Here is a 27,769-nt window from a genome sequence, read left to right as displayed (position 1 = left end):
AATTTAGGGTGGTTAGATGGCTGAATGGTTAGCACGTGTGCGTTGGATCATAAGGTCTGTCATTGAGTCAACTGACGTGGTTTCGATTGCTCGGTTGTACGTGACAAGGAGTAGGATCGCCTGTCTAACCTCATGGGTTTTCTCCGGTTCCTCCGCTTTAATCCCACTTCTAAAGACTCCTGCACGCAAGCGAATTATTGAAATAAAATTGAACCATATGTTAGTCTCGAAATGACCTGGTTTACGTTGTGTCGAGTGGGCGTTAAAGCCCATCTCTCTCTCTCTCTCTCTCTCTCTCTCTCACACACACACACACTCTCTCTCTCTCTCAATCACACCTAAATGTTATCAGCCTTTTAAAGTCAAACATTAATAAAATATATCAAGTTACACAATTACATCTACGACTAAATGATCACCACTACATAATCTTTAGTTAATCCGGCGATTAGACAGGATTAACGTAATATTAACTGTAGTATAGCGTTTAATCTCGTTGGGTTTACAGCACATAACCCCTGTGATCTACAAGCACTAGGGCAGAACGATTATTTCCAACAATAGATTTAGATCTTTGATACATTTATATGTCACACTTACAATGGAAATAGCGACGACCACAGTGGTCTAGTGGATTTATAATATGTGTTTTAACATGACTTGTACAAAATCTTATCATGTTTAATTCTTGTACATGACTTTTTATTCTTTGGAACAGTTACTGATACTTTTTTAAACCGGGTGGAAATATAACAACTATACAATATGAAATCTAGTGGATTTTTAATATGTGTTCTAACATGACTGGTTAGTCTTTGCAACAATTCACGAAATTTTTGATCCGTGTGGTAATGTCAAAGACACAAACAATGACGTGAAGTTAAAGGAATACACCGTGTGTATAGACGTATATACGCCGTCCATTGCACTATTTAGTTGATTGATAAACTTTACGTTTTCATAAAAGACTTCACTTAGATTTCTTAATCTCGATAACACGGTGATTTTATTTTATAAAGCGTGTTGTGAAGTTAACGAAATACAACATGTGCACAGCCGTATAAACATACGCCGTCCATTGAACCTTTTAGTTGGCTAATAATCTGTACGCGTTGAATTGTTTTCATAAAGGACTTTACTTAGATTTTTTGATCTCGATAACACGGTGATTTCAAATTCATAAACCGTGTGCTTAGATCGCTCTTGTCAAGTAACAAAGAGACGAAACGGAAGAACGTTTAGTGAACTTTAAGCACTAAAATGTTTTCATATAGATCTTTTAATCTCTCTTAACACTGTGATTTCAAATTAATAAGTCGTGTTGTTAAATCGCTTCTTGTCTAGTCACAAACAGCGGGAACAGAGTTCATGGATTTCTTAATCGATAATACCAGGATTTCAAATTTATTGATAAATCTCACTCGTCTATTACGAAGCAGACGAAACCCGATGCCGGATTATTATTGTGATTTGAAGTTTATAAGCCATTTTGTTTAAATCGCTCGTCAGATGAAATTGAAGAATGATTTCTGATCTCGTACGATTCACTTGATATGTTCCACAGCGTGACTTGATGTGGTTTTTAATAGTGAATATGGATCGTAGATGTTCAAGATTCTTTTTTATGTTTAATAACATTTCCATTCAAGCACCAACGTGTATTATCGTACGATTCATTTGAGATGTTCGAGGGCGATAATTGATAGTGAATACGGTTCGTAGATGTTCGGGATTCTTTTTTTATGTTTAATAACATTTCCATTCAATCACCATCGTGTATTATGATACGATTCATTTAAGATGTTCCGGGCGTACATTAATCTTGTTTTAAATAGTGAATACGGTTCGTAGATGTTTGGAATTATTTTCTATGTTTAATAACATTTCCATTCATTGGCGAACGTGTATTATGATTCGGTGAAGAATACGGTATATCAATATTATTAAGGATTTTTATGTGGAGCTTATATGAAGGACATTACACGGTATGTGGACAAGGCGTGAGTGTATATCTATATTCTATTCATATATAAAATCAAATAAGTTTATTTCATAAAGGATTATACACAATGGCCGCCGTGTATAGAGAACAGTTGTATATATATTGGTGCACGTGAGTTACAAGATGGCCAGGTTTGGCGATAAACCGTTTGCTGGATCAAAGAAGAAGGAAATACCAAGGTAAATATTAATACGGAATTGAAATGAAATGGGGTTTAATGTCCTACTGTTTTGCTCCGATCTGGGCTAATGAAGACGAGCATACGCCATACAGTGTACTATGAGGGAAATTTTGCCAAGACAGCGAATTCCAACTAACAAGGATTCTGTCAGTGGTTTTCGTCCCTTCCGAACGACTGTACGTTGTCCCTTGCCAACCACCCACACTGCACCACTGACAAGGGGGAACCACATCGGAAATTACTCGGTCCACACAGGGATCGAACACGGGACCTTCAGATTAGCGAGCCAACGTCCCACTCCCTGGGGGAGGGGGTTGGATGGTTAGCACGTGCGCGCTGTATCATAATAATAATAATAATAATAATAATAATCACTTTATTTCAAAAGGGTAGAAAATTAGGCCTGGGGCCTTTCTTACATTTTGCCCTTTTAACAACACCAAACATGCATAAAATCCGGAACAAATGTTTTACATAATGATAATAAATATATTAGTTGTGCTGTTTGATAAATGTGAAAATATTTACACTATGAGAGGTATAAGGTCTTTCATTGAGTCAACTGGTGTGTTTTCGATTCCCCGGTGTATGTGACAAAAAGTAGGTGGGTTTACTCCGGGCCCCCCCGGTTTCGCCCCACTGCTAAAGACCCCCTACACGCAAGCGAATTGTTGAGATGAAATTGAACCACGTGTTAGTACCGAAATGGCCTAGTTTGTGTCCAGTGGACATTAAACACCATTTCTCTATCGCCCTCTCTCTTACTCACTGTGACAAGGACAGCTGTCTAGTCGTTCGGATGGGACGAAAAACCGAGGTCCCGTGTACCAATTGGCGTGCACGTAAAAGATTCCTTGGCAGTTGGAATTCGATATAAGAGTAGGCCGTAGCGCCGCTACCCGGGCAAAATTTCCCTCATAGCACACTCTATGGCGTATGCCCGTCTTCATTAGCCCAGTTTATAGGAGCAGAACAGTAGGACGTTAAACCCCATTTAATTTCATTTTCTTACTCACTGTACCACCGCGGGTCTCTTATCAATGCGGAAGTAATAAATGTTTTAATGGTATTTAATTTATAGCACTAGAAATACACAGACTAAAATACTGTTGTATATCATCACCGAAATATGTTTCAACTAACATTCTTTCAAAGTCTAAGATTATACTATAATATTAAAGACCCAATACCACTCTTGTTGTAACTGAATAGTATGTCCCAATCTTTATTCTGGTCAACAAATTGTACTATTTTACAATATTCCAATTTATTGATGATACAAATTTCATCTTAACACACCTAATTTATAAAATTGGAAAAATTCAACTAAATGATTTGAAAAGCATAACGTAAACCTTTTCAAATGTGACTTGGATTTAAAAATATTTTCGAACCCTCTGGACAAGTAAAATAGGATTTAATGGATAATTTACACAACAGGTAGGACACTAACACATCTAGTACTTAGAATAAGGCTATTTTTTTTATTTTATGGAGCTGTCAAGCCAGCAAGAGTGTTATTGTCCCTTTAAAGATACATTATGGGAGATTAGATAAAGAGCTGGCTGTTTTCACTATAAAAGTTAAAAACTAGCTAATGTAAAAAGAATATGCTGAAAATTTCAGTCAAAATGATCCACTCTGAACCAAGAATTTATAGTGATTGGATTTTTCGGCCTAGCCTCAATCGTCATTACTAAAGTCGGTACAATATAAAAACATAGTCTCGATTATCCATTTCATGATTTAATCTAGGTCATTTCGGGACTAACACATGGTTAATTTTTTTTTTCAATAATTCGCTTGCGCATGAGCGTCTTTAGCAGTGGGAGGAAACTGAAGGACCCTGAGAAAACCCACGCGGATGGACAGGCGACCCTACTCCTTGTCACGTACAACCGGAGAATCGAAACCACGCCAGCTGACTCAATGACAGACCTAATGATACCCACCCCAACCCCCCATTTATACAGATCTATGTTAGAAATGTATATAATTCAGTGGTGTGTTTATAAACAATCAAAACAACAATCATTGAATACAGACCCATGTTAGAAATGTATATAATTCAGTGGTGTGTATATAAACAATCAAAACAACAATCATTGAATACAGACCCATGTTAGAAATGTATATAATTCAGTGGTGTGTATATAGCAATCAAAACAACAATCATTGAATACAGAGTATATTTACCGACAAGATAACGGTACCCATTAACAGTAGAGATCGATATAGCAATACAGTCTATACCCATAAAATCTGTAATAATAGATTGCTTATCGATTATGAATTGATTAGCATTTTAGTACCCACTACTCGTCGTGTTACGCTTGATCAAGTTTGTACCTTAAACCAACTTAATCTCTGCATGGGAGAATATTATTGTTGGACACCTAATCTCTGCTTGGGAGGATATTATTATTGTTGGACAGCACTTCTATAATAAATATATATATATAAACAACCCAATCACGGCTAAATCTATTTGTTAAGGCCAGCTCAATTTTTTTTTATCAAGGTCGCTGAGATGTAAATAAGGTTAGGCCACTTGATTGTTGGCGAGATTGTAGGTTAGGATTAGGCCCAGGGTTAGGGTTAGGGTTTACATTTCGTGATATATGACGAAAAATTGAGCTGGCCTTATCATTCAGCACTAGCCACCTAATCACTGCATGGGAGGGTGTATTGGCGTTGGACAGCAATTCCATTATATGACCAAAATATAATTAAGGCCTCTAAGTCTCGAATATAATCCCCCGGGTTCGAATCCCTGGCATGGAAAGAATAATCGAGTTTTTCTGATGTTACGATAATCGTGATCTACCAGTGTACACATTGGCAGAGCAATTGGCGAAAACGTGGTTGCTCGAGCAAAAGTCTCCCACACAACATTACACATACAGCCATAGACAAATACATAACCCACAAGCTACTGTCTGATTCATCGTAAATTTTAAACGGATTTCTTCGATTATGAACAAACTACTTAACTTTGGTTATTATAAACTCACCTGTGTGTTTGTAATGAACTCCCGTTCGATAAAATCCATTGCACAACTAATTATCACAACGATGAGAACAATTTCTCTCTTGAAAAATTTGAAAATTTACTTGTAATTTCGACAGAGTCGATGTCAACAATGTCTTCGTGACGTATTGGTCGAATCCAATATACCTGTTGCGGGGGTTGGTTAACATTGAAAGATAGTTTGACAGCGCGATCATTTTGATCGTATATGGGTTTGGGCGACGAAAAATATCAATTGAAGGCAATTACATAGGAGATTTATATGGAAACCATTGATCGCCAGTCTATCAAATTTTCTTCACAATTAAAATATCACTGATTGCACGGATACTCGTAAAAATAAAGTCATGAATAAACTATAAATATCCTATCTTCTTTATGTTATAAATAATTTAACAAGGATCATGAAGCTTACCTCCGAATTCTCTGAGTGTATTTTTAATTTTATACGCATTCTTTCGATCGAATAATAACCGCTTCAGTAACATCTTTAAGCGTGTTGCGGCAGCCCTCAGCGTGTCTATTGCCGTATTGGGTGCCCGGGTGGGTATATAATGCTACTAAGCCCGTATGACCCCGTAAGAAGCGGAACATTAATTCTCGATTCGACAGTTTTGACCGAAGTGTGATAAAGCCCGTAAAACGAATGTATAGTTGTGTTTGTGCGGAATGCGTGTTCAAAAGTAAATAATCCCATCCGAGTCGCTAATCAAATAATTAGAACAAAATATTTCAAAAAGTAAAGCTATAAAATTTGCAGAGATTTTACTAGAATGTAAAAGACGGTAACTAAATACAGGAATGCGGGTAGTTATGTGTGCGAACGCTCAAACTCAATGCCAATTGTCGTAGGTATCCAGACCACTCGGACCAAAGACTACTCGGACTAAGACCAGTCGGACCAAAACAAGACCAGTCGGACCAATTAAATTATATTATAAGGCTAGACAATATGCTATTTATTTATTATTAAATCACAATACAAAGAAGCAAATAATTCTTATACGGAATTCTTATATTTAGAGTTGTTTGGTTCAATTTATGTGTACGTAAATAAATCAACGATTAGTTTTAAAATTAATTAATAATGGTGCCAAAAAAAAATATCAATCTAATTTTTCTTTACTCTTGCAATGAGACTCGGTATGTCCAGACTTTTGACAGTCTCTACATATACGGGTATACTGTTCTTGTCTGATAGCCTAATTTTACTTTTTCCACATTCGCGGTATCCCCAGTGGTTTCATTCCGTTCTACCCCACTAACCCCTGGGTTACTATATATGGGGGGGGGGGGGAGAGACACGTTTTCAAGTTATCCGCCCTTGATGCGTTAATATAAACAGCACATAATAATACGAAGACCGGACGTTTATATGCCCCTTTTTAAACGTGACTACAAGTGTGGTTCTCGATATTTTGCGATTTGGAGTACAATTATCAATTTATTCAAACAACACGTTATTAATAGTTCGAGTAGTCATATTAAAACACACACAATTATCAATTTATTCAAATAACACTTTATTATTGGTTCGAGTAGTCATATTAAAATAAACACAATTATCAATTTATTAAAATAACACTTTATTATTGGTTCGAGTAATTATATTAAAACAAACGCAATTATCAATTTATTAAAACAACATTTTATTATTGGTCCGAGTCGTCTTTCTGTTGGGTCCGAATAGTCTTTTTGTATGGTCCGAGTAGTCTATTTGTTTGGGCTGAGTGGTCTATCACTTGGTCCGACTGGTCTTGAACCGAGTGATCTTTGGTCCGAGTGGTCATGGATTCTTGTCGTAATTGTACTTGAATTTCCTATGCTGTCACCCCTAATACGAAATGATATCTTCCGCAGAGTGACGTAACCATCTTCCATATTGGTATTTTTCTCTGGGAAAAGTTTGTGATATTTCAATTTTTCAAGAGAGAACTTGTTTTCATCGTTGTTATAATTAGTTGTGCAATGGATTTTATCGAACGGGAGTTCATAACAAACACACAGGTAAGTTTATAATAACCAACGTTAAGTAGTTTGTTCATAATCGAAGAAATCCGTTTAAAATTTACGATGAATCAGACAGTAATCTCAGAATAAACAATGCATTCTGTTAACAAAACTTTTTGCCCGGGCAGTGGCATATGGTCCACTCTTATATCGACTTCCAACTGCCAAAAGTGACCTTTTACGTGCACGCTAATGTATACACAGGAAATTTTGCCCGGGCAGTGGCACTATAGCCCACTCTTATATCGAATTCCAACTGCCAAGAGCTCTTTTACGTGCACGCTAATGTTTACACGGGACCTCGGTTTTTTGTCCCATCCGAACGACCAGACAGCTGTCCTTGTCAGGCCCCCGTCCCCGAACCACTAACAGATAGAGATAGTCACGAAATGACCTAGTTTTTGACGAGTGGACGTTAAATCTCTCTCTCTCTCTCTCTCTCTCTCTCTCTCTCTATCTCTCTCTCTCTCTCTCTCTCTGACAACCCATATAAAATGTAAACCTTCAGTAATTATATTAAATAGATTAGATAAAGCTAATCTCTTTGTATATATAAATCTTTTTATATCTCAGGTAAATTTGACGCGAACAATCACGTCACCTGATAATTAAATGACAAGCATCGGTTGTTAAGAGATAGATATTACTCAAGCAGATAAAACATACATGGACAACGTTTAAACGATTTAATCTCGTTATATATTATTTAAACATACATTATGGCGTCACACTAATAATGGTGTCATTGTAATAATCATATTAAACATACATTATGCAAGAGCTAAATCTACCTATTGCAGGTCTTTCTTTAGGCCTGACATGTTATCTAAAGTATTAAATAGACATTAATTAACTTATCCAGGCCATAATCAACTCTCGATGGCATCGGTTCTTTCCGATATTAAATAGATTAGAACCGTTCAGCCATATTTTGATTTAAGCTAAAAATGGAGGAATGAGACTTAGCTTCGAACAACCAGTACGGTGGTTGAAATTATTGCGCAGGTCTTGTCAAACCTTCAAGCTAATATCTTTGCTGGCAATAGAGTAATTGGAATGAAATTTTCAAATTATTCATTTTACATTATCTTTTTTCGAACTATTATAACAAGAATGGCTAGCTCTTTATCTAAATCTTACATAATGTATCTTTATTATTATAAATGACTGTGTTTAATAATACCAATGACGTCGATATATATGTAGTCGATATAACGTTTGTTATGAATCGTTTAGTAACTGGATAAAGCAATAAATTAGATCATATTAGCCCTTATGAACTTTGCCAATCTCACGTCTTAGCTGCACCTAAACAAATAATATGCACACCATTGACAAGAAGCGCATGAGCACTACAAACTGTTTCTAGTGCTTTACAAAATATTCTCGTTGTTTATGAGATGAAATGAAATGGGGTTTAACGTCATACCGTTCTGCTCCTAACCTGGGCTAATGAAAACGGACATACGCCATACAGTGTGCTACGAGGGAAAGTTTGCCCGGACAGCGGCACTATGGCCTACTCTTATATCGAATTGCAACTGCTAAGGGAACTTTTACGTGCACGCCAATGTATACACGGGACCTCGGTTTTTCGTCCCATCCGAACGACTAGACAGCTGTCCTGGTCAGGTCCTCCTTTCTGCACCACTGACAAGGGGAAACCAATTAAGTCGGAAAATCCCGATGAACTTCCTCGGCTAATGCAGGGATCGACGCATTGGTTGTATAGGACGTTTTGGGGTTGGGTAGCCGATTGGTTAACGCGTGCACGTGAAATCACAAGGTTTGTCATTGAAATAGAATTAAACCAAATGTTAGTCCCGAAATAACCTTGTTTGTGTGTGTCGAGTGGACGTTAAATCTCTCTCTCTCTCTCTCTCTCTCTCTCTCTCTCGATCGATATATAAATGCTTTCAATTTCTTGGTTTTCTATTACCTATCTACCAGGTGTAGACCGTCAATGTATAGAATCTAACATTTGTTCGTTATATTGACTTTTGAATCGAAATCAAGTAGATTATTTACACACTGTAACAAAGTAAATACAGCTAATGCTTCTCTCTGTGTAATACCCTGATTTTTGTAATCGGCAAATCAATTTAGACTTTTATTTCTTATCGCTAAAGAAAGATACCTTTTATATTAATAAACAAATAAGACCAAAAACTGCCCCCGGTGTAATACCCTGATTTCTATAATCCCATTTGTTCGCGGGTTTAACGTCCACTTCCAACTAGGGCGATATCGCAGACAACCTATAATCCCAAAATCAATTTAGACTTTTAGTTCTTATCACAAAATCAACACTAATTTCATTTTCTGTTCTCCAGGAACACCTGTAAAAATTGTCTTTCTTATTTCTTCGGGAAAAAGTCGTATTTAAAACAGTAGTACTTAGTTAAGCTATTCAGAAGAGTGGTTTCTCCTTGTCAGTGATGCAGGACGGAGGGCCTGACAAGGACACAGCTGTCTAGTCGTTCGGATGGTACGGAAACCCGAGGTCCCGTGTGCATATTAGCGTGCACGTAAAAGATCCCTTGGCAGTTGGAATTCGATATAAGAGTAGGCCTTAGCGCCTCTGCCCGGGCAAAATTTCCCTCATAGCACACTGTATGGCGTATTCCCGTCTTCATTAGCCCAGTTTAGGAGCAGAACAGTAGGACGTTAAACCCCATTTCATTTCATTTTCTATTCAGAAGCTTTTAGGTCCAAAGTTTTAAGTTGTGAATTTTTAAACTATACATCTTTCACGCGATTCAGGTGATTATTATTTATCAAGACCTCGATAGTCAAAATTTAAATTTGTGTGGCCTATCGAAAAATACGTTTTATATTAAAGATACATTATGTAAGATTCAGATAAAGAGCTAGCCATTCTTGCTATAATATTTCAAAAATAGATAATGTAAAATTAATATTTTGAAAATTTCATTCAAATTGTGAGCGAAGATATTGGCCTTTGAAGGTTTGACAAGACGTGTGCAATAATTCCAACCACCGTACTGGTTGTTCGAAACTATGTCTCGCTCCTCCATTTTTAGCTTAAATCAAAATATGGCTGAACTGTTCTAATCTACTTTAATATAGGAGAAATCCGATGCCATCGAGAGTTGATTATGGTCTGGATAAGTTAATTAATGTCTAATTAATAATTTAGATACCATCTCAAGCCCAAAGAAAGACCTGTAATAGGCAGATTTAGCTCTTGCATAATGTATGTTTAATAACCCGTTAGAATCCCTTTACTGACCCAACATGTGTTAACTCATACCAACTACTCACAATGTACCCAGAGAACAGGAAAGTAAACACAAAATAAATTAATAATTAAATAAGTCCAAAACTGCCCTCTGTGTAATACCCTGATTTCTATAATCAGGTTCATTCGTGGGGCTTAACGGTCGCTTCTACCTAGGGTTTTATCGCAGACAAATCTATAATTCCGAATTAGTTTACACCTTTAGTTCTTATCACTAAAGAGGGAAGTGTGTGTGTGTGTGCCGGGGAGGGGGGGGGGGGGTAGTTAACGACTGCGCGTTGAATCAGAAGGTGGGTCATTGAGTCAAGGGGCGTGGCGTTGTTTCGATTCCCCACTTGTACCTGACGTGGCATGGTTGCGATTCCCTACTTGTACATTCCAAGGAGCAGTGTCGCCTGTCCAACCTCATGGGATTTCTCCGGGTCCTCCGATATCCTCCCACTACTAAAAACCCCTACGCGCAAGCGAATTATTGAAATAAAATTGAACCATTATTATTATTATTACAGCATATTTATAGTGCACCCTTTCATATAACATGTTCAAGGGCACTTTACAAAGTGACAATGTAAATCACACATAAACAACAAGATTATGGACATGTTAACGATTGTATACAGAGTCAGTTAAAAGCCTGATTAAATAAATGTGTTTTAAGTTGTTTTTTTAAAAGAATATAGAGATGTACAACATCTTAAACTAAATGGTAGATTATTCCATAAAACAGGTGCTTGATAACTAAAAGAGCGCTGACCATAAGAGACTAGTTGAACAGTTTTGGGCTTTAAAAGATGTTAGTCCCAAAATGACCAAGTTTGTGTCAAGTGAACGTTAAACCCCATCTCTCTCTCTCTCTACCCCTCTCCCTCTCCCTCTCTCTCTCTCTCTCCCCTCTCTCTCTCCCCCTCCCTCTCTCTCCTTCTCTCTCACTCCCTCTCCCTCTCTCTCCTCTCCCCCCCTCTCTCTCTCTCTTCTCTCTCTCTTATCTCTAGGGGGATCACGTGGCTAAGTGGGTAAGACGCTAGCTCGCTAGCCTGGAGGTCGGGTGTTCGATCCCTGCATTGGCCGAGAAAGTTCATCCAGATTTTCCGGCGTGGTTCTCCCTTGTCAGTGATGCAGGACGGAGGGGCTGACAAGGAAAGCTGTCTAGTCGTTCGGATGGGACGAAAAACCGAGGTCCCGTGTACACATTGGCGTGCACGTAAAAGATCCCTTGGCAGTTGGAATTCGATATAAGAGTAGGCCGTAGTGCCGCTGTCCGGGCACAATTTCCCTCATAGCACACTGTATGGCGTATGCCCGTCTTCATTAGCCCAGGTTAGGAGCAGAACAGTAGGACGTTAAACCCCATTTCATTTCATTTCATTTCTCTTATCACTAAAGAAAGACAGGGAATAATATTAATAAACACACTAGAATGCCCCCTACTGACCCAACACGTGTTTAATCATACACCGTACTTACAATATACCTAGAGAACAGCAAGGTAAATAATGTTTAATGTAGAAGTAATTGAAGGCAAATTGATTTAATGTATATCCAGTTTCAAGTAGCGGTTTTAATGTCGAGATATAAACTAGTCTGTTGTCATCGGCGGTAATCTTACGGACCCACAATTTTTTCTCACAATAAAACAAGTTAGTTTTGTAATTTATTCAAACTCACGGTCTGTTTATTTATTTTTACTTTTAACAGTCAAGATCTGGCCCCAGTTTTTACTCAGTCTAAGTTAAAAATTTACTCAACTTTCAATCACTGTTTATGATCTTTGATCCAGAAACACAAAAATTATTGCAACAGAGGTTAATGTCATGAAGGTTAAAGTTACATTATGGGAGATTAGATAAATCTCAGTCAAATTGATCCACTCTGAACCGAGAATTTAGCGATTGAATTTTCGGCCTAGCCTCGATCATCATTAGTAAAGTCGGAAAAATAAAATACATAGTCTCGATTATCCATTTCATGATTAAATCATGAATTGAAGTTGAGCAGCAAATCGGATCCTAATACAGTAAATATCGCAGGCTAGCGATGCCATCTAGAGTTGATTATGGTCTGGATAAGTTAATTAATGTCTAATTAATAATTTAGATAACAAGGAAGACAAGCAATAGGCAGATTTAGCTCTTGCATAATGTATGTTTAAGAAATGAAATGAAATGAAATGAAATGGGGTTTAACGTCCTACTGTTCTGCTCCTAACCTGGGCTAATGAAGACGGGTGTATGTTTATGGCTACAGAGGTTAAGTTGATAGAGGTTTCGGCAACATAGGTTCGTTCCTCGAGTTTTACTTCCATGTCCACCAAGGGGGATATTGTAGACAGGCTTTGCCAAAAAAACTTGCCAAATCGAAGCCACAAAACAGAGGTTAATATCATGAAGGTTAAAGCTACAAAGGTTTCGGCACCGAAGGTTAAGATCACAGACGATAAGGCCACAGGGGTTAAGACCCGGAGATTAAGGCCACAGTGGTTAAGGCCTAGGAAAGATAAGATGGGCGCTTTATTATCATACACATTGTGCTGTGAAATAAACCGTGTAAATATATTATACCTTTTCTCTTTGTAACAGGAAAAAAGCAGAAAGATACTGTAATCCAATAATTGGCTGGGATCCAATACCCTACCAAGATGACTTCGGTAAGTCCAGGGGATCAAACTGTAAGGATACGGAGATTATAGAATTAATTGTGATCCACACAGAAGCAAAATATCGTTCCGCTTTGTTGAGATTTTATGACATTTGACTCTGGTACATAATATCCTGGATTTGGTTCCAGGTGTGCTGGTGGGATATGATTACCTCTTGAGTGACAAAATACTTAAATACTTGCTCAACGTCTTCTATTTCCACACCAGGCAAAATTATTGTTTCACTTGTGATACGAACTTAAGATACATTATGTAAGATTTAGTTAAAAATCAGGCCGTTCTTACTATATTATTTCAAAATTAGATGATGCAAAATTAATATATTTTCAATTTCATTCAAATTACTTCATTCTGAGACAAGTTATCACTGTTTGTAGTTTTGGCCACATGTGTGCATCTTTTGTTTATTATCGCAACCATGGTACTGGTATATTCGAGGCTTAGCCTCGCTTCCCTATTTTTAAATTAAATCATTAAATTGCCGAACCGTTCTAATAATAATAAATTTTATTCGTACACTAAGTACAATAAATATGAAAAAAACCCCCCAAAAAACATATAAATATATACAAGTTCTCAATGAATACAGAGTTGATTAATTATTTCATTTAAGTTTATATATTCAGATGGTGAACAATCTCTTAAATCTATGTATTCCCGTATAGCATTTCCTATTATCTTATTTTCCTTCCAGGAACTTTTATCGTGACATTCTATTTTATCTACAATATTTAACAATGACTTACGTTCTAAATTGTATTTTGTTATATTATAATGATATGATAAGTAATTGATATTATTGCACATAGTAGACTGACTCCCCCAACAACGCAGTAAGTCCACATATATGAAGACATAAATTACTACTATGTATAATACTATGACAGAACTTAATAAAACGTTTATGAAGCTGAGTTTCAATTGACATAATATATTCAATAAACTATTGTGGGTTCTTGGGGAAATGTTGAATACTTTCCTTACCTGTTTTCTCCAGGCTACATTAAAAACTCTCTAATGACTTTTGTGAGAAATCCCATAGTTGGCTCCCATACAGGGGCATACAATAAGTTTTGAATAATTTATATTTAACTTTAGATGAGGAGAATGTAAAATTTCTTAATGTTACACTACTTTTAACAGTAAAATTATTTATAGTTGAAATCTCTATCATCCGATGGCCTCGAGATTTGATTATTCTCTTGTCATGTTAATAAATGTCTAATTAATAATTTAGATAACATTTTAGGCCTAATGAAAGACCTGCAATAGGCACATTTAGCTCTTGCATAATGTATGTTTAACCTTTAACACAAAATGGCGCTAATAGGGTGTCGACATGGGAAATATGATTATATTATAGCACTCTACAATTATATCATTTCAGATATATCATCATGGATGAAATTGCAAAATGAAGGATGTTTTAAAAAGAGTAAGTATAAGAAGATTTATTGAATATCATATACCTTGATAATTTGATAACATATCGGCGGCCTCTGTGTTCATTACCCAACTTTAAATGACACAAGCTGATTAAAACACAGATCTAATTTCGTTTTTTATAGTTAAAAATTTCGTTTTACTTGTCTTCACAACATTAGGATCTGAAAGTGTTGTTATATAACAGGCGTTCTACTTGATGTGAGGAATTAGCCAATGAAACCGTCTGTTACGGCGAGTTCTGGGCATTCTCTGCACGGAACTGTGGGTAAACCCCTAGACACGCCAACGCTGATTGATTTAATCAATGTCTGACGCCATAGGGTCAAACACCGCTCGTATAACCACTGAGGTGACCTACCAGTACAATCGGTCAGATCTTCATGTAATGTAGGCCATCGAAAGTATAAAAAAAGAACCGAAACGAAATATAGATCTGTATTTTAATGAGATTGTAAATGACATTTATTCATGTATTATCGAAACATCGAGCTTCATCTTTATGTTTGTCACAGTACAATACCTATTATATTCCAAACAGACATTGTCAGTGATAATTAATTATCAAGAATTTGGATCTCTAATCCATCTGGGGGGGGGGGGGTTGTATGGCCAAATGGTTAACACCGTGCGCGCTGTATCATAAAGTCTGACATTGAGTCAACTGGCGTGGTTTAGATTCTCCGGTTGTACATGACAAGGAGTAGGGTCGCCTGTCCAGCCTCGTGGGTTTTCTCCGGGTCCTCCGGTTTCCTCCTACTGCTAAAGACCCCTATGTGCAAGCGAATTATTGAAATAAAATTAAACCATATGTTAGTCCATCTCTCTCTCTCCCTCTCTCTCTCTCCCCTCTCTCTCTCTCCCTCTCTCTTCCTCTCTCTCTCTCCCTCGCTCTCCCTCTCCCTCTCTCTCTCTGTAATCCATCTGGTTACTTCCATGGAATGTGGGATTTTCACGTACTACCAGCTAACACCCATTTAACCTGGGCCCTGTTTCTCGAAATCTTAACTAAAGATAAAATCCAAATTTTATTAGATATTTCAATTTTGATTGACTAAGCACTAAAATCAATCTAATATTATCCAATCAAATTACTAAAATCTGGATTTTATCTTAGTTAAAATTTCGTGAAACAGGCGCCAGGTGTTAACCTCTTAGACTTTAACCTCTGTTGTTTTGACCCCGTTGGCATTAGCCTCTGTGGTCTTGACCTTTTACATTAACCTCTGTGTCCTTAACCTCTGGTTTTGAACCCTATTGCCTTAACCTATGTGGTTTATGTCTGCGTGGCCTTTACCTCTGTGGCTTTAACCTCTTTGGATTTAATATCTTTGGCCCTAATCTCTATGTTCGAAACGGCCTCCCACCACTTCAATGTCCGCATTTTAATAAAATAAATATTTCAATATTTTCAGGAAAACCAACCGACGATGATCTGTATAGACATATACCAAGTGGTAGATGCAGTCAGATAGATAATGTATCCATGTTTGAAAATGAAAGTTTAGCGGAGAGATTTCGCCCAAAGAAAAGTCAACAGGTAGATGAAGACAAACTATACAAAGATTCACCGGAAAAGGTGGCAGGAAAATCTGTCGAGACATCAAAGGACAAAAGGTGTGAACCGCCAAAACAGAAGTATAGACAGTGTAAAAGTGCTCACCCCTCCGTAACTATCGATCAATCTGCGACTGTAAATTGTGCCACCGTACAAAAACCCGCATTAAACAAACAAGAACTGAAGTCAACTGAGCATTTACAATCCACAGAACACAAAAATGTGACTGTGAATAAAAAAGATAAGGTGGATGACGAGGACGAAGATGTTAATGATGATGGATACGGTTCTAAGATCTCGGGTACCGATGATGCTGACACCGGAACTGACATCACCCCGGTTCCTCTGCTTGATCTCGTGGGAGTAGCGGAAGAAGAATCACACATAGAAAGGACGCCATCTTCTTTTAAATGGGTTCGAGAGAAAGACAATGGTGTTAATAATAAGATTACTAAATTAACGTTTGGTCAGAGTGACCATCCCGTTAATACAGCCGTTAACCGTAATGATATTATAAATAGCTCGCGGGCATTCGTCACTGATTACATCAAACGTTGCCAACCCCAGTCTTCCACCAAATCAAACATTTCTACGGACCAAAGACCCAAGAGTCTGGTTTTAAGCCGTGTGGGTATACAGGACTCGAACTCAACAGATCTGTCCGTCGCGGACGGAAATGCGTCAGGTGGTATTTCGAATCGATCGTCCTCAGTCATTGCAAAAACGAATCCAGAACTTAACGTCTCGAATCTAGTTACCGAGAGTTTGCCCAATAGGACTAGTAGTAGACAAACTGTCTCTAGACCGGGGAACAGGACTGGTAGTCATAGAAACGTAGATAGCAGACGTGGTTCGGTAGTCGATCACGAGCGACAATCTGTACCGTTTTTTCCTATGACGGATTTATTACCGGCAGTGGATCTGAATATTCACACGAAACAGCAAGAACGATATGCAAAACACAGCGTGGAAGATTATTATGGTAGGATAGGGTGTGGTAATCCTGAAGAATATGCAGATATGAGTGGTATAGAAGCTCTATCCCAAGCATTAGATAAGGTAGGTATTTTCTGGAAATACTTTTTTCCCATTATTTGATAAAAATCATGATTTCCGTTTAGAAGTAATATTTCAGATTTTAATTTCTATCCATTATGGAGCCACGTTGGCTAAGTGACCCCACTGTCACGGCAGATTCCTTTCTCATAGCACACCCAGGGCGTCATTAGTCCACTTAGAGCAAAAGGTAGAACGTTAAAACCACATTTCATTTTATATCTTAATTTCTTGATAAACTGTTGGCAATTAAAGACTCGTAGGAGATTCTCTGTATATCCGTAAATACCTTGTGTTGTGTAATGAAACGATCCCTTGAAGTCCTTCATAGCAAACTGTCTGGCGTACGTCCGTGTTCATTAGCTCAAGCGGTGAAGAAAAGTTGTATGTTAAACCTCAGTTCATGTCATTGTTTCTGTTTTAAAACATATTTTAGGCAAGAGCTAAATCTGCCTATTGCAGATCTTTCTTTAGACCTGAAATCTTATCTAAAGTATTAATTAGACATTAATTAACTGATCCAGACCATAATCAACTCTCGATTCCACCGGATACCTGCGATATGTAGTAGATTTAAATACCTTTTGTGCTGGGTGCGGTTACCGTAAAAATGAATAATCGAGACTTTGTTTATTATCTTAACAACGGCAGTAATGATAATCGAGGTTAGCCTAAAATTATATCGCCGATTCCTTGGCCCAGAGTGAAATAATTTGACTGAAATTTTCCAACTATTCTCTTTTCATTGTCTATTTTTTAAACTATTATAGCGAGAACTGTCAGCCCTTAATCTAATATTCCATAATGTCCCTTTAATTAAATGTTAGTTAAACAATCAATTTGAGTATGTTAAGACGTGGACAATTTAATATTCAAGCATCCTATATGAAATTGAACATACAGTGTTTTACGTTATTTTCAGCATATAGGACCTCCAGCGTTTCGCCCTCATTACTTAAGATCGCCATTACAGAGAGCTCGGGAACAAAGCAACAAAAGAGTTCTTGGACAATTAACGCATTTAGCGGTAAGTTAAAACGACAAGCTGTACAAATTAACCAAAGTGTCTTAGTTCGACTACTTGTAAACTTTTAGATCTACGAAGCTATAGTATAATGGTTGAAGATCTTGCTTAGAAATAGTTTAGGAATTCACCACATTGTACTGTTCTTAGATCAATTTCAAATCTTTGTAAGAAGGCTTTGAATAGACGCCGTGTAAAGATTCTTGATCCCTCGACACAGTCTTAGAAGGTTCCAGATAATACTGTTCTAAAAATTCATTTAAAATCTGTACACTAGATAGTACCTAACCACCGGACGATAACTACTTAACAAGTTTAACAATTGTTCTTACAAGAACCTAAGGGTTGGCCTGCAACACAATTTGTTATATTTTTAGACTTCGCAAATAACTGAGAGGTGGTCGTTGTGCTGGATGTCACTGTATTTGCATCATCATCATAACATTTGTTAACTTCCCAAATAAATGAGAAACGGGGTCCCTTGAAATGGCGCATTATAAATATGCTGTAATAAAAACAGAGTTAGCATGTCTTACCCCATTCCCCATTACTAACGGCCACGACTTCGACAACTGAAGTCATCATCACCACCACCACCACCCCCACCCCCACCATCATCATCATCATCATCACCATCATCATCATCATCATCATCATCATCATCATCACCACCACCATCATCATCAACATCATCACCACGACCATCATCTTACATCCTCATCATCATCATCATTTTATGTATATTATATGTCAACTGTATTTCAGGATGGATCGGAGACGTATAGAATATGTACACCTCGATTTTATGTAGATAGACCATTAAATCGTAGATCAGGATCCGCAGATAGGTAAGTTTTATAAGTCAGTACTTTTATATCGTAAATAAACTCTGGGTATAGAACAGCAAGTAGAACGGCACGCGGTTCTTATAAATGTTTGTGCATGTATATTATTAGCGTTGTAACAGGACATCAGGGTTTTTTTCAGGTGTGATATTGCTTAAATACAGGTGTATATGCTTGGATAGCCGGGTAAACCTCGGCAAACTTCGGTACCCTACATATAGCCCAGGCTGTATGACGGTAAGCGATATGTCCCTACACCTATACAATTGCGATGCGGCTCCCGGTTTAATTAACAGGAATAATTTTAGAAATAAGTTCTCAAAATTGCGTTGTTCGAAGAGTGTGTAGAGTTTTCATTGCAAAAATTGTCCTTTCTTTAAAGAAAATCGGATAAACTTGAAAGAAAACAGCTTCAGACGTTGAAAATTTTGTATGATAAAACACTCTTCACAGGCGTCTTCATGGGCGACGCCATTTGTAATCCAAGAAGTTGAAAGTAGTTCCATCGGCGGATTTGTTCATACAGCCGAGCCTAGATGTAGGGTACTGGAGTCTGCAGATGTTTGCCAAGTGTGATGTTGGTTGTAGCAGCTACTTCCTGTTTCAAACTGGTTGTAGGCGTACACCACATTGTATTGCTACTCCGTCTGTCTTCAAATTGCTCCAACATTTATGAAATGAAATGTGTTTTTACGTCCTATTCTTCAGCACCAACGGAGTTTCCAGCTTCTTTTATTATATTTTCAAACTGCCAATGCCTATACGGAATTTATCGTCACATCAGAACGATAAGACATATTTCCTCACTATGCCCTACGTCTGGCACCACAAGGTAGATTCACGCTGGCAAGTTTCAAGGAACTTTCTCGACCACCACCGGTATCGAACGTGTAGGTCACCGAGTCCACACTGCGTGGTGTGTGCCCTCATTTATTATCCCGGTAGGTGTAGAAAACGTAGGATATTAAACCCCATTTCATTTCCCCTTTGGAGCCACGATGTCGAAGCGAGCAAGGCGCTGGCTCGCTAGCCTGGAGGCCTCTAGTTCGCTCCCGGTGTTGGTCGAGGAAGTTCATCGGGATATTCCAGCATAGTTTCCTCTTGTCAGTAGTGCAGGACGGTGGGCTTGAATAGGGCAGCTATCTAGTCGTCCGGATGGGGCGAAAAACCGAGGTCCGGTGTACACGTTGGCGTGTACGTAAAAGATCCCGTGGCAGTTGAAATTCGATATAAGAGTAGGCAGTAGCGTTGCTGTCCGCGCAAAATTTCCCTCATAGCACACTGTATGGCGTTTTCCCGTCTTCATTAGCCCAGTCGGAGCAGAACAGTAGGACGTTTAACCCCATTTCATTTCATTTCTCTTGTACTATAATAAAGTCCTTTATATGCACATATTTATTGGTCTGCGTCCTGGCTATGTAAGACGTTAAACAATTTTTATTTCCTGTGCTTTCTTGAAATAATATACAGACTATGTTGTAGGACACCTCGAGTCAAATTATGTTTATTCGGATCTGTGGCACCCAAAACAGCTGAACCTAGGAGAAAATCTGCACAACTTGTAAGCCGTTCAGTCAATTAGAATAGAGCACTTCACCGTTACTATTTGTAGTGTAGATTTAGCCTCACTAGTGAAAACTTTATCCTTTTTTTATTTTATATTAAACATTTACTAGAAAACTAAAATTATGAGTTAAGCCAGGATCGTGGGGGACCAAAGTCGTTGCTCTGTCCAACTGGAAAGATGACAAAAGAAAATTAATATACCAGAATTCAGTGGATATAAGTCAAAGGGAATTGATCCAGGACATCGGTTTCCAATATTTCCGAAAGTGTCTTCTCTGGGAACCAATCTGATTCAAATACAGATCTATATTTCGTTTCGTTTTTTATACTTTCCATGGCCTACACTACATGAATATCTGACAAGTTATAGCGATAGGTCACGTCAGGGGTCAAAAGACCGACTTATGACACTTTTGACGTCAGACATTTGATTAACCAATCAGCATTGATGTTACTAGTGGATTACCCACAGTTCCGTGAAAAACACGCCTAAAGCTCGCCGTAACAGACCGTTTCATTGGCTTATCCCTGACACCATTCAGAACACGAGTTAAATAACAAGTCTTCCAGATCCAAGTGTAGTAAAGACAAGTAAAACGAAATTTTGAACTATAAAAACGAAACGAAATAGGATCTGTGTTTTAACCAGATTCCTCTGGGAACGGGAACGAGAACTACCCAAGTACCTTTTGTGTCAGCGTTTCCTCTCCCCTCACCATGTTCGCCATTTTGGAAAACCCGAGCTAACCCCGCCCGTCTGGCCTGAAACAGAATGTTGTCAAAGTCCTTAAAACTACTGGTCCCAACCGTAGACGGAACAGCTGTTCGTCTCATCACGACAGTTCTTCGATTTATAATCCTCTAAGTTGCTGTGTGAAGGTGCTGCGCCATTCATCTGTCATTCCCTAAGGTGATCACCGATTAGAATCCTTCAAATGCTAGTTACAGACAAACATCACCACTAGGAGCCTGACACCCGAATCCCTAAACTGTTAGATTTCTAGATATTATTTTCATTTTTAAGCTGAACACAGCCACGATTTAAACTAGGAGACAGCCGCCTTAATCCCTACACTGCTAGATTTCTATATATTATTTTCATTTTTATGGTGAACACAGCCGAAGTTATAGACCATCGCCACCATTTAAGCCTAGGAGACTGACGCCTGAGTTAACAAGTGGTGGTGTTGTTGCTTCCCGGCATGGGCTGCTGGTGCATCTCAATTTATGGCGATAGATCGTACGTCTTAATGTGAGCGAGGGCACGTGTTTGCTGTTTAATTTGTTTTTCTCAAATGGTTTTCAATCTAATTTCACTGACTGATCTTATAAGGGAATATGACTGTCTAACACACAATTTTAAAGATCCCGAATTATTAAAGTATTAATTGAATAACTGTATCCAAGGAAGTGGGATGACAGCTAAACCTTTACCAAGGTCCTAATCGATAAGACAGTCTTTATCCAGGAACATGTTCCGTCAACTAGTCTTAACACTGATCATGGTTAGATCTAAATATTAAGGCCACTTGCAGATTTCGTCAAGGTTAGGAGATGTAAACAGGGTTAGCGTGAACCCTACCTACCCTTAACCCACAATCACGTGCCCTAACCCGTTTACATCTCGTGACCACGAGGAAATCTGCAGGTAGCCTTAATATTTAGATCTGACCCCACTGATCATACTTATCCTATGCATAGGCCTAGAATTTCGTGAGACGGTAGGCTAAACATAAATTGATATTAAATACTGCTGTCAATAGCTTATCGGAACAAGGTTACGTCGATATAATGGCCTCACGAAACAACAATTTCAGCCAACGAATTAATTAACACATGCACCGATGGACTAATTTTACATTTTAAAAAACAAACCCTCTTAATATAGATTACTAATTTCCCAATTTTGAATCCTACTAGATTCTATTGTGGGTTTTATATTGTAATGTTAACTCATTGTTGTCGCACTAATAGACCTATGATGGCAAGTTTTTTTTATAACCCAGTTAAGTTTCAGAATTCCCATAATACACACCATGGTATTAACACCATCTTAAAATTAAAGTTTTATGCTAGGGAGGAGTACTTTCCTCGGTTTGCCGCTTTTCTGAAGGGATCGTTTACGTTTGCATTGTCTACGGGTATTCCTCGTCTGAGCATACGACTTGTAAAATTAGTCACGCAGGGGTTAGGGTTAGCCAGTCACCTAAGATTTATCTTTAAATACAATCTGATTAAAAGGCAGATCCTATTTCGTTTCAGTTTTTTATAATTCAAAATTTCGTTTTACTTGTCGTTACTACACAAAGATCTGGAAGAGTTGTTATATAACCCGCTTTTGGTTGATGTGAGGGGTTAGCCAATGAAACGGTCTATTGCAGCGAGTTATTGGTGTGCGATGCACGGAACTGTGGGTATTCAACTAGAAACACCAACGCATTGGTTAATCAAATATCTGACGTCATAGGATCAAAGAAGCTCGTAGGGCCCCTGACGTGACCCCCACTACAACTGTTCATGTGGCACAGACCGTCGAAAGTATAATAAAACGAAACGAAATATAGATCTGTATTTTAACCAGTTTGTTTTAAATAGTTCCGTAGTCGAGTGGTAAGGGGGCATTGCGTACGTAATCAGAGAAATAAATATTGACCACATCTCACAATGACGAAGGCGATATTCAATCGAAAGGTTTTAGATTTGCAAAATGTAACGAGCAATACAGGAGTTTTCTCCCTTTATCGTAATATACCTTAAACTACCAGTCTGTTTCACAGAGTTATTGCGAAAGCCGTCTAATAAAAAAAGCTCCGAAGACGATGCCTGACCTTTATAAGTTCATTTATGTCTTCTACGTGTGACGTCACATTAAGCGGTGTCGTGCATTGTTTACATTTAGACGTAGTAACGTAAACTGGTCCGGGCAGAATGGTGCCCTTTACTCATCTAATATACCCATTTACACTAAATAGGAATATACTTCAAACACCTTTATTTATTTTTTTATAATAGTTCAAAATAAAAAAAGTTCTAGAATTTAATTTGCTGAAGGAAAAAAGTAAATATTGTGAGGTAATTAACCCGCACCGATGCTATCAGTGATTGTAACGGCCTGGCGAATCTTCACTGCGGATCACTGTGTTCGGAAATTTAATTCTCTCAATCCCCAAAGTAGTGACATTCGAATGAAAAGGTGGAGTTCTGACTACAACGCATGCGCCGACTACAGGACGAGAATATAATTATTAACCAAACCAACAGCTAGCATATTCGCTGTGTTTAATTACGTCATGATTCTACGCTCACCACCTCCGTTGTGGGGACTGACAGAACTGTGACAGGACTGAAGTCAGAGTAACTCGGTTGCAATTCTGTCCATACCGGCCTGCCAATCGAGCACCCCCGTTAACTCAAAGAACGTTATCAACTGCGGTAGTGTCCATGTTTTCGTAAGTCAACGTAACACCGTGTACCTCCATGTTTAATGACTGTCGCCATCAAAAAATGAAGTGATGCAAAACAAAAATAAAATATGAAAAAAAAATAATTGAATAATCGTATTAAGACCCCCCCCCCCCCCAAATAATAAAAAAAGGCCAGTGCGATTTCATATTGTACGCTGGTTTATTTCTAATGGAATCTTTAACACAGGGTGTACTTTTAACAACTTTTTAATATTTAAAACAATATTTCATATTTTTTTTTTTTTCTAATATTTGATTTTATAGTTTTAATATTTCATTGTATACTTCTAATATTTAATTTTATAGTGTCATATTTATTTCTTGATTTATATTAAAAAGAATTTTTTTTATATATTGAAAAATAGTCTTAATGTAGGTTATTGTAATTAGCTTATATATTAAACCAAAACATCATTAATTCTGTAAAAATCTATATTTTTATTTGAGATGTTATTTATTATTCTCCTAGATGGAGTTTACACAAACAGTTGTTATTTGTTTTTGAAAAAAAGTGTCTGTTTGTTCAAATAAGCTGTATATTAAATTGATAAACCAATATTGTTAAACAGGCATTATACAAGAACTAAGTCTGCCTATTGCAGGTCTTTCTTTCGGCCTTGAATTAGACATCAATTAACTTATCCGGGGGGGGGGGGCTGAATGGTTAGCACGCGGGCTGTATTATACGGTCTGTCATTGAGTTAACTGGCGGGATTTCGATTCCCCGGTTGTACGTGACAAGGAGTAGGGTCGCCTGTCCAACCTTGTGGGTTTTCTCCGGGACCTGCGGTTTTCTCCCACTGCTAAAGACCCCTATGCGCAAGCGGATTATTGTAATAAAATTGAACCATGTGTTAGTCCCGAAATTACCTAGTTTGTGTCGAGTGGACGTTAAACCCCATCTCTCTCTCGCTCTAACTTATCCCGACCATAATCAACTCTAGATGCAATCGAATGGCTCCGATTTTAAGTAGATTGTTCGGCCATTTAATAATTTAATTTAAAAATGGAGAAGCGGGGCTAAAACTCGAATTACCACTATTCCAGTTACGATCAATGCACACATCTTGTCAATACTACAAATAATGATAACTTCGCTCAAAATAAAGGAATTTGAATGACATTTTCAATATCATTTTGCATTATCTATTTTTAAACTGCTATGTATAGCGAGAACGACCAACTCTTTATCTACATCTTTTAAATTAGGGCAAGAAAAACATAATACCTGTGTTTACGGTTATTTGGTCCCAAAAATAGGTCTGTCGGTTGGTCGGAAAAATTTTTTGTTTATATTTTGTTACATGAGGTTTGTATTGTCTATTTCCCGGCGTTTATGAGACTGATAAATGAGAAACAATACGTTTAGAGTCAACGATTTCGGCTGAGAAAAATTGGGTCGGTCGGGTAAACGTAAACACATGTATTTTTTATTTTTGGCCTTATCGTATGGTTTGTTTCTTTTATACTTGTTGTGACAAACTTAGACTGGATAACCGGCTCAAATACGTCAGAATCTCTCCTACTCACTGTTTTTCAGACTTGTTTATTAAAATAAATTTCCCATTCTCCCAAACAGCGTTATCTTCCCCTGGATAGCGAGACTTGTATGGGAGAATATTATGTAGACGTCGTGACGTAAGAACATGTCTGACGTCATTTAGAGCAGGTGGTTATCCAGTCATGCCAAACTACGCCCCCTTTATTCTTATATGGTATTGAAGTCGTTTAGTTTAACTTCCGAACCACAAGCGGTGAACTACAAAATGAATCTCGATCATTTTGACTCTTACTGCTGTAAAAAAAAAAACCCCAAAAAACCCCCAAAATAGGAGGGCTAGGTTTCCAAGGTATCATAAGGTCGGTCATTGAGTCAACTGGCGTGGTTTCGATTCCCCACTCGTACATGACAAGGGGTAGGTTCGCAAGTGTCCATCCAACCTGGTGGGTTTTCTCCAGGCTCTCCGGTTTCCTACCACAGCTAAAGACCGATACGCGCAAGCGAGTTATTGGAATAAAATTGAACCAAATGTTAGTCCCGAAATGAGTCAGTTTGTGTCGATTGGACGTTACCACCCCCACTCTCTCTCCCCAGCTCTCTCTCCCCAGCTCTCTCTCTTGTAAGAAAATTTTGCTTCTATAATTTGTTTCTAGTCTACCGTAATTCCAGTATTTTAACAAAGATGTCGCCACCACTTTTACAGGTCCCGTTTATACATTGGAATGCGCGTAAAAGATCCCTTGGCAGTTGGAATTGGATATAAGAGTAGGCCATAGTGCCGCTGCCCGGGCAAAATTCCCCTCATAGCACACTGTATGGCGTATGCCCGTCTTCATTAGCCCACTGTAGGAGCAGAACAGTAGGACGTTAAACCCTATTTCATTTCATGTCATCACTTTTACAGAGACAAAATGATCGAGACCCGGTTTGCCTTGTTTGAGTGTTTGGAAGTTAGACCAGTTGTATTGATGTTCAAATCTAATTGTCTTTTACCTTATATTTCAGAGTGCTAGGCCCAGTAGTCAGCGGACCGTTCAAGAAACCACTGTAGAAAAATGACATTCACTTTGTAAATAATGATGTTAATTTATTGATTCAATTTTTAAAGAAAATATGGTCATTAAATTTATCTTTTTTTTATATTATGAACCAAAGATTCTCTAGAAATTTAAAGTCCACGACGCGATCAACCAAGAAAACTGATTAGGTTTTAAATAGTTTACTAACAATCTGGTTAAAACACAGATCCTATTTCCTTTCGGTTTTTTTTATAGTTCAGTATTTCGTTTTACTTGTTTGTACTACACTAGGATCTGGAAGAGTTGTTATATAACCTGCGTTCTGGATGATGTGATGGATTAGCCAATAAAAAGGTCTTTTAAGGCAAGCTTTTGGTGTGAGGTGCACGGAACTGTGGGTATCCACTAGAAACATCAATGCTGATTGGTTAATCAAAAGCCGCTCGGATGACCTCTGACACGACCTCCCAAAACAACTAGTCAGATTTTCATGTAGTGTAGGCCATCGAATGTATAAAAAGGGAAACGATCTGTATTTTAATTAGATTGGTTTAGAAACTGCAGAAAAACGTCGAAATCGTTCAAATTCTCAAAACTAACACAAATACTCCTTGAGGACTACGCTTTTGAAAACCTCCATTAGCCATTCAAGATGGCTGCCATTTGTAAAGATGACTGACTTTCAGTTAACGAAAGATCGCTGTATGACCGGATTGATCATTATCATATATTTTAACTCCAGAACACTAGGTCAGATGCACACCAAAAACCAGACACCCCTAAGATCTCTGTACATAAATCACATAAACAACAAGGGCAATAATCATATCAGTTGTGGTCTCATGCAGATCAAAATTGAACTCGTACAATAACTTTCGATCGTTAACATCGTTAACATTATATGGTACGTTTTATATGAATCGGAAGGAAAAGTGGTGGACTCTGGTGTTCCATAACCATCGTACATACTCCACAACTATACAAGAAATGCGGGGGTCAGTGAACCAAGAAGTTGCCGTCAGACGCGTCCCAAATTCAAACTTATCCGATATATGTGGGTCATAAACATATATTTTAAATTTCATCAAAATCAAATAAAAATGGTGACCTTTTGACTGCCCGAGAACAAATTTGAACGGGCGTCCTGACGT

General features: G+C 37.9%; 1 protein-coding gene across 2 annotated transcripts; it reads left to right on the top strand.

Moving 5' to 3' along the window:
• The first annotated feature begins 616 nt into the window (after positions 1-616).
• LOC126819702 (uncharacterized) lies at positions 617-26,727 on the top strand. Of its 2 annotated transcripts, XM_050547899.2 has the most exons (8): positions 617-2,181; positions 13,063-13,130; positions 14,530-14,577; positions 16,001-17,202; positions 18,122-18,226; positions 18,989-19,071; positions 20,551-20,629; positions 26,605-26,727. In XM_050547899.2, exons 1-8 carry the CDS (start codon positions 2,126-2,128, stop codon positions 26,656-26,658), a joined length of 1,695 nt encoding a protein of 564 aa, XP_050403856.1. In that variant the 5' UTR covers positions 617-2,125; the 3' UTR covers positions 26,659-26,727. The 2 variants fall into 2 exon arrangements, with proteins under 2 accessions (XP_050403856.1, XP_050403857.1); XM_050547900.2 differs by lacking the exon at positions 20,551-20,629 and having other exon boundaries at positions 622-2,181.
• Positions 26,728-27,769: the final 1,042 nt, after the last annotated feature.

This window comes from Patella vulgata, chromosome 4 (assembly GCF_932274485.2).
Source record: "Patella vulgata chromosome 4, xgPatVulg1.2, whole genome shotgun sequence".
NCBI classification, from domain to species: Eukaryota; Metazoa; Mollusca; class Gastropoda; family Patellidae; genus Patella; species Patella vulgata.
This window is presented reverse-complemented; position numbering and strand designations above follow the sequence as displayed.

Bases quoted from the DNA above. Each gene is read 5' to 3' on its own strand.
- LOC126819702 (XM_050547899.2), top strand. From the start codon at position 2,126: ATGGCCAGGTTTGGCGATAAACCGTTTGCTGGATCAAAGAAGAAGGAA. The intron at 14,578-16,000 runs GTAAGTATAAGA...CAATATTTTCAG, and splicing joins TGAAGGATGTTTTAAAAAGA to GAAAACCAACCGACGATGAT. The intron at 17,203-18,121 runs GTAGGTATTTTC...CGTTATTTTCAG, and splicing joins TATCCCAAGCATTAGATAAG to CATATAGGACCTCCAGCGTT.